A 17,431-nucleotide genomic window follows, 5' to 3' on the forward strand; every position below is an offset into this window, starting at 1 on the left:
TGCTAGCTAATCTGTGCAGTTTGGGATGTGGACCAATGGGGTGAGATGTTTTGGGAATTAAAAGGGTTTCTTGAAGGTGGTTGGGTCAGGAGTGGAATGCTTTTCGACTCATTTAACCTCCTTATTGCTGGAACCTCCCCTAAATCCCACAGATAAGCACATTGTCAGTGCAGTTTCCTAAGGTTAAGTGAGGAGGATGTTGTGAAGGCCACGACCAGAACAGGGTTCAAAAAAGAACTAGATAAATTCATGGAGGATAGGTCCATCAATGGCTATTAGCCAGGATGGGCAGGAATGGTATCCCTAGCTTCTGTTTGCCAGAAGCTGGGAATGGGCGACAAGGGATGGATCTCTTGATGATTACCTGATCTGTTCATTCCCTCTGGGGCACCTGGCACTGGCCACTGTCGGAAGACCGGATACTGGGCTAGATGGACCCTTGGACTGACCCAGTAGGGCCATTTTTATGTTCTTATGAGTGTAGTCGTCACCTGTGATGGCCTTTTAATCTTGGCTTTTGTTGATGTAAGTAAATTCCTTAATGTTGTTTTAAAATAGTTTTTCATATTTAACTATAATTAGGAAGAGAATTAGACTGAAGAGGCTATCTTAGGTTTCATGGGTTTTTAAATGGCTTCCATGATCCATCTTATGATTCCATAAAACTTGCAATCCTGGCGAATGACTTCTACTTGCGTTACAGCAAAGATTTTGCAGTCATAAAATGACCTGATTTTCCACTTTTTATTCCAGGGATTATACTACACAAACAAGGTAATAAGCTTTGAATTAAGCTCCAGGGTCACAGGAGAAGGAGCTGATTGACTCATGAGCTATTTATGTATTATTTGATTGCTTTACTGTACATTTATAGCTGCAAGTACGTTTATAAAGCTAGTGTAGGAATCATTACCCTGGGCTTGAAAAAACATGAGTATTAATATTTTCTAAATTTCCTGAAAAACACAGTGATTGAGAGTGAAACAGATAGGAAACATCTGCAAGTTTTAATCAGTATTTTGGTAAATGATCCTAGAAAAAAACCCTCAAAAACATCCCCTGAGTATGAGAACCAAGGCCATTTGCCTCCCTGTTTTCATTCTTCATTGCAACAAGATAATTAGAGGGATATCAGCCAACTCTAATTATTACCAGGATTTTGCAGATACTTATTAGTAAACTCATGAAAAATCTGTCAAGAGTGGTTGAGAGACCCAGGATGCAAGTAATTGCAATTATCATCCAGTAACACCACTATCATGGAGAGTGAGAAGACTTGTTATAAACAGCCTTAGATAACAACTGTAAACAGAAACAGTCTTTAAGATTAGGAAGTAAGGGTAAAGGGCTAGAATACAAAGAGCTCCTGACCCATCAATCAATGCATCATATGTTCCTCAACAACAGCCTTTATGGCTTCCCTACAATTAACTAGAAATCTTATTCTAACAGTTCATTGAAAGTTAGTTATCAGATATTTCAGGGACAGAGTTCTGCTGAATTAAGGGAGATTATAATAGCACCCAGTGGAGATGACAGGGTTTGTAGGGTGACCTAAGAAGCCAATTTTGCTTAGCATGCTAGATTTAAGAAGCAATCCTGGATCCAGGCCACCCCAATCAAAAGAAGGCAAAACCCAACCAGATTACAAAAGCAAGATGAAACCAGACCTGAAGCAAAAGACCACAAGTGATTCAAGCAGCTGTCCATTAGCTACCTGTCAAGATATCCAGGGGATCAATATCAAAGGCTTCTAAGTGATTCCTAAGAAAGATGAAGTATAAATTAAAAGTAAAAAAAATGTTTAATGCAATATTAGGAAGTAAGTTTTAAATGCACACGAGACAGTAAGTTCCAAACTATAGAACTCATAACAGTTTATAACTTGAAACCTATATTTTGGTAGAGCATTTACATTTTAACATAGCAGAAATTTTTGAGTTTAGATATTTGCTTCTCTCTTCCACCATATAGTCTTATCTACTTGTATTTACAAAATATTTAAGTTACATGTGGAGTATCTTACATGCACCCTAGAAGTGACTTATTTTTGCTTGCAATAAGAAATGCTAGATTTGTGACCAGTTTTGAAAATGCCCTGTATTGATTTATGTAACTCTTATGCTGACCTGCTCTTTTTGTTTACTTGCATTTTCTTTGGTATTTAGTTTTATTTACATCCTAAATAAATGTGTGGTTGTTTACTAATATAAATTTACAGAACGTCAGCCTTAGTGGATGATATGAGAAAACTGGATTTTTACATGTAATAAAAGCAGCCTTCATTAAGTGAAAATTGTGGGTATTGACCTCTTGCCTCTACAGGGTTTCTCTGTCTATCTGACAGTGGCTGAGAAGCATCCTGGGTCAAATCAACTAGCATTTCTTGTAACTTCAGTTTTGCTAAACATTACTGTGCTGACATTATACCGAGCAGATTCTACCTTTTGGATCTAACCTTCTGCACTGTAGTCCAGGATACAATTGTAATCACTTGTGGAGAGGATCTAGACCAGGGGTGAGCAAATTTTTTGGCCTGAGGGCCACATCAGGGTTCCAAAACTGTATGGAGGGCTGGGTAGGGAAGGCTGTGCCTCCCAAAAGCCTAACCCTATTCACCCCGTCCCACTTCCCACCCCCTGACTGCCCCGCTTAGAACCTCCAACCCATCCAACCCCCCATTCTCCTTGTCCCCTGCCCCCCCCCTCCTGGGACCCCCTGCCCCTAACCACACCCCCAATCCAAACCCTCTGCTCCCTGACTGCCCCGCCCCCTATCCACACCCCCGCCCCCTGACAGGCCCCCGTCTAAAGCCCCTTTCAGAATGTGGCCCTGCAAACGTGAGCGGAGGACTCAGGAGGAGCAGGGGTAGTTGGAGAAAAGCAGCAGTTTCCCCTTTAAAGCGCCGCTTCTCTCCGGCCGGCTGCCCAGTGCTCCTCCTGAGTCGCCCGCCCATGTTCGCCGCGCTCCTGCCACCCGCACCGCCCGCCTTTTCCCTGAGGCTGCAGGTGAGCCTCCCTTCTGTTGTAACAACCAGGCAAGGTACTAACAAACTTCAACAGGACTTTATTTTTAAAGTGGAAACCTCTTTACCAAGTTGCTGCTGCACCCTCGGTAGCTCTCACTCTGCCTCCTCAACTCCACCCCCCGTTCCGGTTTACTGTCCTTTCAGACTCCCAACAGCCAGTGCTCCCAGTTCTAATAATTACAAGCAGCATCTAAACACCACATTCCCTCCTCTCTTAAGAAGCTCTCCCAATTAAAATAAACATTGTTGTTCTAACCACGGGAACAAATATGAAACAAGACACTATACTGTTGGCAGAAATATTACACTGAAAAAACACTGTAGATACTACATAACAGTCTCTAGTCCAGACAAGTGGTTGTCTGGATCTGACAGGCTGTCTCTCAAGCCCTGGTTCCAGTGCAATGTCTTGTTGTATTGATACTACTGTGAAGTCATCCAATGCAGTCTGGGTGTTGGTAGGTGCATAGGTAGGTGCAAGATAAGAAGCATTCCATACCTGCCCATCAGAAAGTTGATAGGTGTAAGGTCTCTATGATTTTAAGAGGAGCTGAATGCATCCGATGAAGTGACCTGTAGCTCACGAAAGCTTATGCTCAAATAAATTTGTTAGTCTCTAAGGTGCCACAAGTACTCCTTTTCTTTTTGTGAATTTATGGTCCCCTTTGCGTAAAATTCCAGGTTTTCGTATTCTAACGAAGGAACCATACTCAAACTTTTGTTCCTTAGCACCCCGCCGCTTCTCTGTGAAAGCCTTATACTTTGCTTGGTTCTGTTCAACTGTTTTTCCTGACATCATCCTCAGTTGGGGCATCAGGTTGTGCCTTTAACAATCCAGCAATGTTTAGTATTCATCTGTTTCCCGTGCAGTAACTCAAAATGATCTTTGCATTGTGGCATGTCGTAGCCCAGTATGCTTGCAAGAAATCAGTAGCGAAGGTTATCCACAATCGTCCTTCCAATTTAGCCGTTTGCAAACTCTTTCAAACTTCTGTTAAATTGTGCGATTTCCCCATTGGCTTGAGGGTAATATAGGGATGACCTTCTGCGTAAAATGTTCCTCTCTGCTAGAAAAGTTTCAAACTCCAGGGAACAGAGTAGCAGCCGTGTTAGTCTGTATTTGCAAAAAGAAAAGGAGTACTAGTGGCATCTTAGAGACTAACCAAATAAATTGGTTAGTCTCTAAGGTGCCACTAGTACTCCTTTTCTTTTTGCAAACTCCAGGGAAGTAAATTGACTACCATTATCTGAAACCAGTTCTTTGGTGTTACCTTCCCTGCTAAAAACTGAAGAGAGGAATTTAATTACTGTAGCAGAAGAGATTTGTAATGTAAACCCTACCTCAGGCCATTTACTGAAATAGTCTATTAAAGTGATGGCATAACGGCAGTCACTTGGAGCAGTATCAGTGTCAATCACCACTTTTTCCCATGGAGATTCAGGAAGAGGATCAGGCTGTAATGGAGGGGTACCTGTCTCTGCTGTCTTATCATGCATTTGGCAAGTGACACAGGATTTTATGAGTGCTTCAGTTTGAGAGTCCATCCCTGGCCACCAATACAGATCCCACAGTCGTTGTTTGGTTCTGACAATTCCTTGATGAGTATTGTGCGCCAGGTGTATGAGTTTTGACTGTAATTCTTCTGGCACAAGTAGCCGGTGTATACCTCGTAGCACACAACCATCAAGCAAAGAAAGTTAATCCCGAACTCTAAAATAAGGCAGCAAAACTGGGTCAAGGTTTTTAGGGTTATTGGGCCGTCTCTTTGTCAGAAATTCCTGTCGTTTTTGTTGAATTGGACACGCTGAACAAGCAGCTTGAAATTGTTCTTTTGTAACTGCAGTAAGAGTGCTTGTAATATGCACAACTACTACATCCTCATCCTCTGGTGGACCATCTGGTGAAGGCAAAGACAGGCGAGAAAGGCAATCAGCTACCACATTTTGGTTTCCAGGCTTATATTCCAGTTCATAATTGAAAAAGAGTAGTCTTGCAGACCATCTAGCAATACGATATCCTGCTCTTCCCTGTCCTTTCGTGGTGAGCAACATCGTCAAAGGGCTGTGGTCTGTGCTCAACTTGAATGTGCAGCCCCACAGGTAAGTTTTCAATTTTTCAGTAGCCCAGACACAAGCAAGTGCTTCTTTTTCGACTGTAGAATATTTCCTCTCGGCATTACTTAGTGTCCTCGAAGCGAATGCAACAGTCCTCTCTGTGTTGTCCTCATGAAGTTGTGTGAGGACAGCCCCAAGTCCATAATCAGAAGCATCAGTAGTTACAATTGTGGGCAATGCAGGACTGAATAGTGCAAGTACTGTACTATGTACAATCAAGTCTTTCACCGTTTCGAAACTAGCTTGTGCATCCATTGTCCACACTAAGGTTGAACTTCTCCATAGTAATTCTCGTAATGGTTCAATGACAGAAGCATAATTGGGAATGAATTTTGCATACCGGGGGTAAGACCCAAGAAGGAATGTAAGGTTTGCAAATCTGTTGGAGGAGGAGCATTTGAAATTGCCAAGATATGATCTGGATCAGGTTTTAGTCCAGCCTGTGAAATTATATGCCCCAGAAAGGAGAGTTCAGTTTGTCTAAATTTGCATTTGGACCTATTGAGCTTGAGACCTGCTTTGCTGATGCAGTTTAGTACAGACTGCAGGTTATTGTCATGCTCCTCAAAAGTATTTCCAAACACGATAATATCATCCAGATAGCACTGAATTCCATATTGATTCTTCAGAATCAATGACATCATTTTTTGGAAGGCACTTGGGGCAGATGCGAGACCATATGGAACACGTTTAAAACGAAATAGTCCCTCGTGTAATAAATGCTGTGAGGTCTCTGCTATCTTCATGGAATATAACCTGGTAGTATGCGGTCTGCAAATCAAGAGTAGAAAACATCTTTGCTCCACGGAGTTCTGCAAATACTTCTTCTATGTGAGGAAGAGGATGGCTGTCAATCGCAATAGCTTTATTTGGCTCCCGTAAGTCCACACAAAGGCGAATGCCTCCACCCTTCTTCTGCGTCACTACTATAGGTGAAACCCATTCCGAGGAGTCAATCTTCTCAATAACGTCCTTTTGAACAAGTTTTCTAAGTTCCTCTGAAACAGCTTCCCTGACTGAAAATGGTAAGCGCCGTAACTTCTGTCATACAGGCATCACATTATTCCGCATTTTAACTTTATGCAGAAGCCCATAAGCACAGCCGAGTTTCTCCTCAACCTGGTGTTGGGTCCTAGCTGAAACTTGTGTGTGTACCGCAAGAGTGCTTTGCTGAGGGAGATCAATTCATCCATTAACTACCCTGAGATTTAAAGCAGCCAATAAATCTCTGCCAAGGATAGGAGTGCCGTGGTGGACAATGTAGAACTCTGCAGTTACACAGCAATCACCAAAAGTAACTATTGCTGGCAGGCAGCCATGTACTGGAATATGTTTTTTCAAATAGCACACCAAGTGAAGTTTGGGTTCAGTAAGAGGCACATCTTTAAAGTAATGCAAATAGATGGAATCAGGTAGTATAGATACTGCTGAGACAGTGTCCAACATTAGCTGAATAGAGTGTGATTTGCCTGAGGGTGTGGCGGAAATGTTTACAGTGCACTTTATTTGTTCTGGAATATGTGCAGTAGTGATTTTGTCCACGCTCAGCACAGTAACATCTGGTATTGTAACTGCATGCACCTGTTGATTGAACTGGCTGCTACGACATACTTTAGCAAAATGTCCAATCTCTTTGCAATGATTGCACTGAGCTACTTTTGCCAGACATCCTGTGTAGCTTGCAAGGTGATGTGGGGATCCACAGCGAAAGTATGCTTTTACTGTATTTTGAATTTGCTGATTCTGTGGTTTTCCATTAGTTTTCCTCTTGTAATCATTTGTCTGCAGCGATAGTGAACTTTTCTGCAAAGGAGTCACAGCCTGGACTGTGCCTCCTATATCCATGCTCATTATTTTGGCTTCAGCTGTAACTGACTCAATCTGAGTAGCAATGGTTATTGCTTCTTCTATGTAAGCTGTGGTTGTAGAAGCAAGCATTCTCTTACATGAAGCATGGTTGTTTTCTTAATGAGCTGGTCTCTAATCATCTCATCTGCCACATTCCCAAAGTCACAAGTTACAATCAGACTCCTCAGAGAAGCAATATACTGCATTATAGTCTCCCCTGTTTTCTGCTCACACTGGCGAAATCTGTAGCAATTAGCTACTACATTCACTTTTGGCACAAAAAGTTCTTTAATGCAGTGAGTGCAGTCTCATATTTATTATCTGCAAAGAGAAAGGTGTAAAATATACGCTGCCCTTCTGCTCCAAGGCAGTAGATTAGCAGAGCACGCTTTCTTACTTCAGAAATCTCTGTAGCAGTGATTGCAAGCAGATAAGTCTCAAACAAATGGATCCAGGCAGTAAAAGCAATTGGAGGCTCACCTGGGCTTTGCAGAAAGGGTGCAGGTGGGTTCAGAGACAGAAGATCCATCCTCGTCGCCAAAATGTTGTAGCAACCAGGCAAGGTACTAACGAACTTCAACAGGACTTTATTTTTAAAGTGGAAACCTCTTTACCAAGCTGCTGCTGCACCCTCGGTAGCTCTCACTCCGCCTCCTCAACTTCCCCCCCAGCTTCCTGTTTCCTGTCCTTTCAGACTTCCAACAGCCAGTGCTCCCATTTCTAATCATTACAAGGAGCATCTAAACGCCACACCTTCCTGCTCTCCCTTGCCCCCGCAGTGCAGCCCCCTCCTGCACTGGCGGCACGCTGAGGCTGTGGGGGAGGGGGACAACGAGGGAGGGGCCGGGGACTAGCCTCCCCAGCCGGGAGCTCAAGGGCTGGCAGGACGGGCCCGCGGGCCATAGTTTGCCCACCTCTGATCTAGACACAACTTTTCACTTGTGGGTTTCTTTAAAATTTGTTTACATTTCACAAGGTATGGAGCATGGAATTTTCCATACCAAACCATGGCCAATCTAGTCTGAGATCCTGCTTCTGTCAGGAAGAGAAAGAAAACACAGCATGCACCTGGCCAATTGTCCAGTGGTGCATCTGAGAGAAAAATGCCTTCCTGACACTTGTGGGAGCTAGCTGATAGCGGCAATCAATCTGAAGGCCCAACCCTGCAAAAATCTGACCATGTTCTCCAGAATGCGAAATTAACTTAATTTCTATTGAAGTCATTGGGGATTGAGGGTGGTTAGTGCATGGTTAGCTACAGGTGTGATTATATGATTTTCGTCTCTGGATGGTTAGGATCCATTTTGATTAAATTAAGCAGTAGGTGCATTAAAATTGCAGTTCCATTATCCGATTGCTACAAATCCTCAAAGATGCAAGTTATTTCATGTTTTACGGCCTGTGATGTACTGGAGATACACAGAAATGTTTCCAGTAGTACATAGCTGCAGCCTGTGTTTATCTGCCAACAGTACCTCACCACTTTAACAATAATGTAGGATTTCAAAATATCGGAGACCTCTTTTCTTCTTGACACCTACAAAAGCTTTGAGAACAGATTTTCTGAAGCAATTTACTAGATTTTTAGGTTTCTAAAGTATTCCCAGTTAAGAGTCTTAGGCTGCTTGTACGTTTATGAACAACACACTAGTTTGACTCCCTTTAAACATAATTATTTGCATTACTGTGATGCCAAGGAGCCTTAGTCAAGGACCGTTGTGCTAGTCGCTGTACAAAAGATGGCCTTTGCCCCAAGAAGCTTACACTGTTAGTATAAGACAAGGGAAAAGAGATGGATACTGATGGGAAAGTACAAGGAAACAGTGAGCATGATGGACAGTTATCTTAGCAAGCCAGCAGGCTGGCCATTTTCAAGTTTTTTGTTGGCATCATGCCAAAGGAGAGTTTTAAAGGGGGTTTTGAAGGAGGATAATGAGGTAGCTTTGCAGATGCACATCAGCGCTCCTCCCAAGTGTGAAGGGTAGCATGTGAGGGGTAGCATAATCTAATTGCCTTCTATGATGAGATAACTGGTTCTGTGGATGAAGGGAAAGCAGTGGACGTGTTATTCCTCGACTTTAGCAAAGCTTTTGACACGGTCTCCCACAGTATTCTTGTCAGCAAGTTGAAGAAGTATGGGCTGGATGGATGCACTACAAGGTGGGTAGAAAGTTGGCTAGATTGTCGGGCTCAACGGGTAATGATGAATGGCTCCATGTGTAGTTGGCAGCCGGTATCTAGCGGAGTGCCCCAAGGGTCGGTCCTGGGGCCGGTTTTGTTCAATATCTTCATTAATGATCTGGAGGATGGTGTGGATTGCACCCTCAGCAAGTTTGCGGATGACACTAAACTGGGAGGAGTGGTAGATACGCTGGAGGGTAGGGATAGGATACAGAGGGACCTAGACAAATTGGAGGATTGGGCCAAAAGAAATCTGATGAGGTTCAACAAGGACAAGTGCAGAGTCCTGCACTTAGGACGGAAGAAACCAATGCACCGCTACAGACTAGGGACCGAATGGCTAGGCAGCAGTTCTGCAGAGAAGGACCTAGGGGTTACAGTGGACGAGAAGCTGGATATGAGTCAACAGTGTGCCCTTGTTGCCAAGAAGGCCAATGGCATTTTGGGGTGTATAAGTAGGGGCGTTGCCAGCAGATCGAGGGATGTGATCGTTCCCCTCTATTCGACATTGGTGAGGCCTCATCTGGAGTACTGTGTCCAGTTTTGGGCCCCACACTACAAGAAGGATGTGGAAAAATTGGAGAGAGTCCAGCGAAGGGCAACAAAAATGATTAGGGGACTGGAACACATGAGTTATGAGGAGAGGCTGAGGGAACTGGAATTGTTTAGTCTACGGAAGAAAAGAATGAGGGGGGATTTGATAGCTGCTTTTAACTACCTGAAAGGTGGATCCAAAGAGGATGGATCTAGACTATTCTCAGTGATAGCAGATGACAGGACAAGGAGTAATGGTCTCAAGTTGCAGTGGGGGAGGTTTAGGTTGGATATTAGGAAAAACTTTTTCACTAGGAGGGTGGTGAAACACTGGAATGTGTTACCTAGGGAGGTGGTGGAATCCCCTTCCTTAGAAATTTTTAAGGTCAGGCTTGACAAAGCCCTGGCTGGGATGATTTAGTTGGGATTGGTCCTGCTCTGGGCAGTGGGTTGGACTAGATGGCCTCCAGAGGTCCCTTCCAACTCTGTTATTCTATGATTCTATGATTCTTCTATGAGAGAAAGCACAAAGGTGCTTGTTTGAAAATTTAAAGAGTGAGAGAATGGAGGCTGGCATCGTGATCGATGGAAGTCAACATCTCAGTAGTGAAAGAGAGATGATAGATAGAGTGGGGGTAGGTCACGAAGGGCTTTGAAAGTTAAGATAAGTAGCTTATGTTTGATGCAGTTGAGAAGGGGGGGGCCACTGGAGGGATTCAAAGAGGGCGTGACACACAGTGACAAGCTAGGAAATTGACCTTTGCAACAACATTCTGAATGGATTGCATAGTTGCATTTGTCAACACCAGAGAAAAGGCGGCTGCAGTAACTGAGATGCAAGATGAAAGTTTTAGCTGTATGGATAGAAAGGAAAGACTGTATCTTAGAGATGTTATGCAGAAAGAATCTGTATGATTTCGACATAGTCTGGATGTAAGGACCTAGAGAGAGAGATGAGTTGAAGAGGACTCCCAAGTTGCAAGCCTGAGTGACAGATCAGTGTTGTGCCAGTGTGTGACAAAGTGACAATGCAACTTCATCAAAACATCCAGAAATAACCATAGTTTTGCTGTATCATGGAGTCAAATAGGTGGCAACCCTACTTCCCCAAAAGATGTGAATGCAGCCATATTTGTACCCCTTATAAACTCTAGTCATCTGCATTTATAAGCAGCTGGTCTTGGAAGGCATGCTCTGGTTACACCCTCTGCATATCCAACCCAGAAATCTGGGCTAGTGAATCCAAAAGGTGATTAAGCAGGCAGAAAATGAAAGCTGCCAAAGGAAATTACACATTACAATCAAAGGCAGCAGGACGCCTACTCTGAGAGATGAGTGGGTGTTTGGTCAGCAGTGGGCTTGAATTAATTGAATCTTCTCTGACAAGTGAAGCAGAGATGGTCAACAGGATTGTATTTCTAATTTACTGTGTCTAGAAGGTGGGGACAATAATACTAATCTACTCCAGCCACATGGAGCTCTGAAATTATAAGTACTGAGTATCACTGGTAGCAACAAATGGGGAAAAGTGATGTGAAAAAGATACAGACTTTCACAGGCATAATGAGTAAGTAACCTTGCCCCTAGATTCTTCCCTCTTCCATTGCTATCACCCCCATCCTATTAGGAGAGCCCACTAAACCACTGGTTTCTGCAGCGTATTGGGTTCCAGCTGATGGTGATGGGATTACATACCTTTTGTTGCCCAGTGGCATTCAGAATAGTATTTTGGATGTTGTTGCACATTTTTTGAAATGTAGGTTTCTTTTCTGCCATTACAGATGGGCACCTAGTCTACATTCACCGGAGAGTTCAAGTTACCAAATACAGACTGGTAGTCTGAAACACATCCTTCTGAAGAAACGAAAGACTCTGGTGAGTGGAAATATAACCACGGAGCACCTAATCTTGGTCCACCTGGGGATGCTTTGGCAACTTGCCAGAAGCCCAAGGGCCATGCCAGACACTTATAAAATGAAGCAGATTTCAGCGGCTTTCATCTCTGTGCAGTCCACAGAGGCTACAGGTCTCGGCATGCAGTGCTGCAATCCCTGGCTTTTCAGATCAAGAAACGGTATTGCAGGCTGGAGTCTTTGAATAATCAGTGGCAGATGGGGGCGGGGGGGGAGGAAATAACAGTTGTGCTTCAATTCTCTTCTTGGCTGCAGTTTTTTTTAGTATAACCACAATATGGCAGACGACCAAAGCCAGAGTTTGGCCAGTGCAGTAAACAGAATTAGACCTGACATCACATGCTATGTAATCATGAGCTAAAAGCTACTTAAAAGAACATCAGTTCCTTCAAAAGTGGCAGTCATACTGAGTAAAATAAAACCTTAACCTGCTTGTAGAAGTGTGTCCCACTAACAGACAGCAAACTCCAGAAACTCCATATTATTGTAGATGACTTGGGAGGGCAGAAGGAGTTGGACACGTCACACATTGTTTCTTAAAAAACCAACACCATTGTGAGAGTTTAGTGGCACTCTGGGAATGCGTCAGCTCCTGGAGTGAGCTGTATAGCCTACTCATACAGTAACTCTCCGTGCAAACTGTACTGCTTTGTTCCTACAGTTGGGAAGTCATTTTAGAACTTTTCTCACAACACAATATCTTCTTTAAGTCTCAGTAAATTGGAGTCACAATGCTCCACCAGTACAATTTCTCCACTTCTTACTGAGGTCAGAGGGACATTTAAACTATCACAGGATCATCTTTGGCATCCTGAGATTAAAACTTCTCCCATGGATAACTCTTTATAAAGTTTCCAGACATAAGGAATTTGTCTTAGACAATCAGAACTCCAACTATCCCATGATAATAGTGAACATAAAGAGTGGCAAGTCACCTCCTCCGACACTTTTCTCCAAGGAAATAATGATTTATGGAAGTCAGTGTGTCACTGAGAAACGCTGCAAGATGCAGCGGTGGGAAAGTTCTGAAATGGCTGGTAGGCTTTCAGAATTCACCACAGGGGTCTGCTTCTTTTTTCAGAGGCAATTCAGTGTTTTGAAAGGAAATTCAATTTTATTGGCAATTGATTCTTTTCTTTAGGGCTTGCCTCCATTAGGGAGATTTGCATGCACGGTGCTGCATCCCTGCAAACCCCCAGTGATGATGTGCTGCATAATGTAAAGTGGGGCTTACATGGATGTGACATGCTCTGGTTCCAAATGGGTAAACAACCCCAATACATGCTTGGCTTTCCATCAGCACAATACAGCTCCACTGAGGGGTTGCATGGGACAGCTCCCACAGTGCATAAATTCCTAATGGAGACAAGGCCCAAGTGAAGCATCACATTCTGGTTTTCATACAGATTTGGAAGTTAGACCAGAATGCTGCTTTGTTGACATGATATTTATTTTGCAATAGCACACAAAGTCCTCAGTCAGGATCGGGGGACCATTGTGTTAGTCTGTGCTGGGGCTCCAGACATCTATGGAAAGACATGACCCTGCTCCGAGGAACATGCAATCTAAGAAGCATGTCCCACAGCCACCATGGGCTTTTTTACACACTGACTTGCACTATTTTAATTAACTAAACCACTCAGTGCAAGTCATTTTCCTTAAAAAACAAAAAAGAGAGCGAGACAGACAATAGTTCAACTAGTCTTTGGATGTCACAGAATATCAGGGTTGGAAGGGACCTCAGGAGGTCATCTTCTCCAACACCCTGTTCAAAACAGGGCCAATCCCCAGTTTTTTTTGCCCCAGATCCCTAAATGGCCCCCTCAAGGATTGAGCTCACAACCCTGGGTTTAGCAGGCTCATGCTCAAACCACTGAGCTATCCCTCCCCCCATAAATGATTATTCTTGGTTACATTAAGGAGCAGCAGACATGCTACCATGGCTTATGGAGATATACCTATCTCATAGAGCTGGAAGGGACCTTGAAAGATCATTGAGTCCAGTCCCCTGCCTTCACAGCAGGACCAAATACCATCCCTTATTGTTGCCCCAGATCCCAAAATGGCCCCCCTCAAGGATTGAACTCATACCCCTGGGTTTAAGCAGGCCAATGCTCAAACCACTGAGCTATTCCTCCCCTAGCTGAGAGAAAGGCGTTTTCTGGCACCTTCTCTTTCCTGAGTTTAACTGTCCCTTACAATCCTGCACTGGACCATCTGTGCTGGTTCTAGAAAGGCACCTGATTATTCTAACCCCAGTTAGAAACACTGGGCATAGAGGGATTCACAGGTGTGATTTCTGCTTTTCTTTCAGGCCTACCGGTTTTCTGTTGGAGGTCGTTTGTCCACATGGCCTGCATATGCATCTGGGCAAGCTATCTTACAGAATCAGAAACCCTGTTGTAGTCCAGAGGGGAGAAGGTAAGACTAGCACTTTATTATTAAAAGTGCTAGGAAAAACTGCAGCGTACAGCATGGGATCTCGGAAATAGGCCCAGGATGTTCCAGCAGGGTAGCAGAAAATGGGCTTGTCTATACCCAGGAATTATAGAACAAAATCACCACCGTTGCTACTCAGCTGCATCAGTTGGAACTCTAGTGTGGGGTGCTGGCAGCATCCCTAGGGACTTCTGGTATCAGACAAAGCAGGGCCAGTTCTGAGCAGCAGCTGTGTGGGAAACACCAAGGGTTTGATTAATAGTGATTTGTGGTCAGTGCTTAATCAAAAACCAAAACTGGTTCTTAAGCTGAAAATGTCCTTCGGTCTCGATGCATTGCTTCGCATTACATTGGGTCTACCAGACATTAAGACAGGTTTCAGAGGGGTAGCCATGTTAGTCTATGTCAGCAAAAGCAACAAGGAGTCCTTGTGGCACCTTAGAGACTAACAAATTTATTTGGGCATAAGCTTTCGTGGGCTATAACACACTTCATCAGATGCATGGAGTGTAAAATACAGTAAATATATTACAGCACATGAAGAGATGGGAGTTGCCTTACCAAGTGGGGGGTCAGTGCTGACGAGGCCAATTCAATCATGGTGGATGTGGCCCATTCCCAACAGTTGATATGAAGACCTCTCAGGCCTTTCCCTGGGTATCCTGCCTAGGCAGTCAGGTGCTTTCCAGGACAGAGTTGACTACAACTCCTGTCAGCCAACAGGGCAGGCTCCAACTAGAACAAATTTGATTGATGTAAATAAGTGTTCTAGTAAATTTGACTGCAGCTGAACCCTGTATTGATGGCGCTGGGAGTTGTCACCTTCCTGCAGGCCAGCAGCTTGGCCGGCCAGCCAGGACACCGAAGGCTAGCCCTGGTTGCGAGGTTAGTAATGGGAAGTGGGTTGGTGCAAGGCGAGGCTCCACATATACATGGAGGAGCAGACAGACAAACTCTCTCACATGTGCACTCTCTCTCTCTCTCACACACGCACACACCTTGATGAGAACTCCAATGCCAGATCTCCTCTAGTTTTGGGCCTAGATGGAAAGACAGAAAATGTAATGGGGGGAAGACCTGCTCTCTGCCTCAAATACACACAGTGCTCCAGTCTGACACAAATACAGATGGACCCCAATACTTCTTTTCACAGATATTGAGCAGGGAAAATGTGAGTCTCTTTGTAGTGCAACCTATATATGAGGCACAGCCCTATTGAACCTGAGTAGTGAGGTAATGTCTGGCTGGGTGGCAATCGAATCTGCCTCTGTTCCTGTGAGCCACTCAGGACACTGAGTCTCATATACTGGAAGGATGTACCACTACAGTAAAGTGATCCACTCTAAAGCTATGGCGGGTGGGGGGAGAGAACCCTAGAGCTCACGGATCGTAAACCATAGATGTGGTAGAATTTTCCTGTCATTTTCTGTCTGTCTGCAGCAAGAAACTGGCTTCTCTTACCATTGCAAAACCACGATACCTGGAGGAGCTGGAATCCTACCTAAGGAAAGAGCTGCAGTCTCTGGACCTGACTAAAGAGAACGCTCAGGAACTTAAGCTCCAGGTCTGATGGAAGGGAGACACTGGTGAATTCAAACATCAGTGCAGCGTGGGATGGATTTTTTTTTTTTTTAAACTGGCCATTCATAGGTTCCTTAAAAGAAAAGCAGATGGACAGAGAAGACCCTTTGGCCAGTGCTGAATGAGAACTGGCTTTGCTTGGCACTTTGAAGCCATGTGCACAAAGCAGCGTAACTGTGCTAGGATGATAACACTTAGCACCTCCTAGAACACTTCACATTTTCTTGCCCAGCCACTACCTAGTTTCTCCATTGTTTTTTGGAAATGTGAATGGGCCCCAGAATGCAACTTGTGGGCCAAATGCAGTTGCTGAAATTCCACGCTATGGCCGTCATGCATTGCCTTGCACCACTGTAATACAAAAAACAGGTCCCACGCTTGACCAGGACCCCATTCTCCTAGGCCAGGGTTCCAAGCATACAGCTCATGGGCCAGATATGACCCCAAGACCCATTTCTTCAGCCTCCTGCTAGATTGGGCATGGGTCACTGAGTCCCCCTCCTCCTGCTGAGCCCCTTTGAACAGCCTTGCTGACCAATGCGCACAGTAGAGGTTTAGTGGAGAGGCTTCTTCCTTCTCTCTTCCCTGCTCCGGCTGAGCCCTGGCCTCAGAGGAGTGGCTGCTTCTCCCTGCCGCCCCCTCTGCAGATCAGATCACCCCAGGTTCAGGGAAGTGGCTCTTGCTCTTCCCACTCACACACTTTGGGGGTGTGGAGACAGAGACAAATCCCCAAAGGGGCCACAAGAGAGGGGAAAGAACCCCAGTGGGGGTGAGGGGGAAAGGGTTGGGTGGCGGGGAATAAAGAGAGATAATTGGACAGAGGGAAGAAGGTTTCGTAAATGAGAAATTTCTTTAAGTGAAACCCTGTAACTGCCTCAGTAAAGGGGTCCACTCTGCAGTCAGTGAGACTGGGAAGCCCTTCCTGGTGCATGGTACTCCAGCCCATGGACACTGACTGAAAGGTACTAATTGCTACTCTGAAACCTGAAAGGTACTAATTTCCACTCCCTCCCAAACAAGTTTGACCCTCTTGTGCTGAGCACTGACCATACAGGTCGGGAGAGAGGATTCCTGCCCGGCAGCCCTTAGTATCTAAACTGACAAAGGGCCAAAGCAATGTCTCTTTTCGCTTATCTTTAGTACGGAGGCACACCCCATAGTGACTAGAGAGTTCAGCATGCAGTGGGGATGTGAGGAACTCGGAATCACTGCCAGGAATGCCTTTCTTAGTTAAAATGAAATGAATAGAAGAAAATAGAAGTGGTTCATTACAGATGTGTGTATGGGAATATAGTCCCTTTACAGCTACCTGTTACTGCTGTAGGCTGTTCTGCTTGGCAGTAAACGTCTGTATTAAACAAGGGAAGAGTTATAGAAAAGACCAGATTACTTCGTTTCATGTCCAGGTCGAGTTCTATAGTGGCTTGGAATTTTAGATGGAATTTGGTGTCACTAGATAGCTCCTGTTCCAGGCTTTCCATGAATACCAAGCACTGGCACCAAATGTAAGGTATTTTGGAGATATTGGCAATAAACATCATGTTATAATTATTTTGAAATCTAAGGGCAAACCCTGATCAGTCACAACTGGCTCATATTCTGAAAATAACTTAGCTTCCACCCAGAACAAAACTTGCTCACCCCAAAACCTGAGGTCCTGTCAGCTCTGCTCAGACACTAAAGATCCCATGGCATTTTTCATATGAGTGGGGATTTGGCCAAAATTTCCCATTGCCCCACTGTCAAAATTTCCCATTACTGTCTGTCATCCTCCACCCCAGAGGTCGCTGCA

General features: G+C 44.4%; 1 protein-coding gene across 2 annotated transcripts in view; it reads left to right on the forward strand.

Annotated features, from left to right (window-relative positions):
• The window catches only part of TSNAXIP1 (translin associated factor X interacting protein 1), a 63,505-nt gene that overhangs the window by 14,995 nt on the left and 31,079 nt on the right, over positions 1-17,431 (forward strand). For both annotated transcript variants that reach the window (XM_037878171.2, XM_043526381.1), the window contains exons 2-4: positions 11,488-11,581; positions 13,934-14,040; positions 15,499-15,622. In XM_037878171.2, coding sequence (XP_037734099.1) covers positions 11,488-11,581; positions 13,934-14,040; positions 15,499-15,622 — 325 coding nt within the window. The remainder of the gene's footprint in view (positions 1-11,487; positions 11,582-13,933; positions 14,041-15,498; positions 15,623-17,431) is intronic.

Source organism: Chelonia mydas, chromosome 12, assembly GCF_015237465.2.
Source record: "Chelonia mydas isolate rCheMyd1 chromosome 12, rCheMyd1.pri.v2, whole genome shotgun sequence".
Classification (NCBI taxonomy): Eukaryota; Metazoa; Chordata; order Testudines; family Cheloniidae; genus Chelonia; species Chelonia mydas.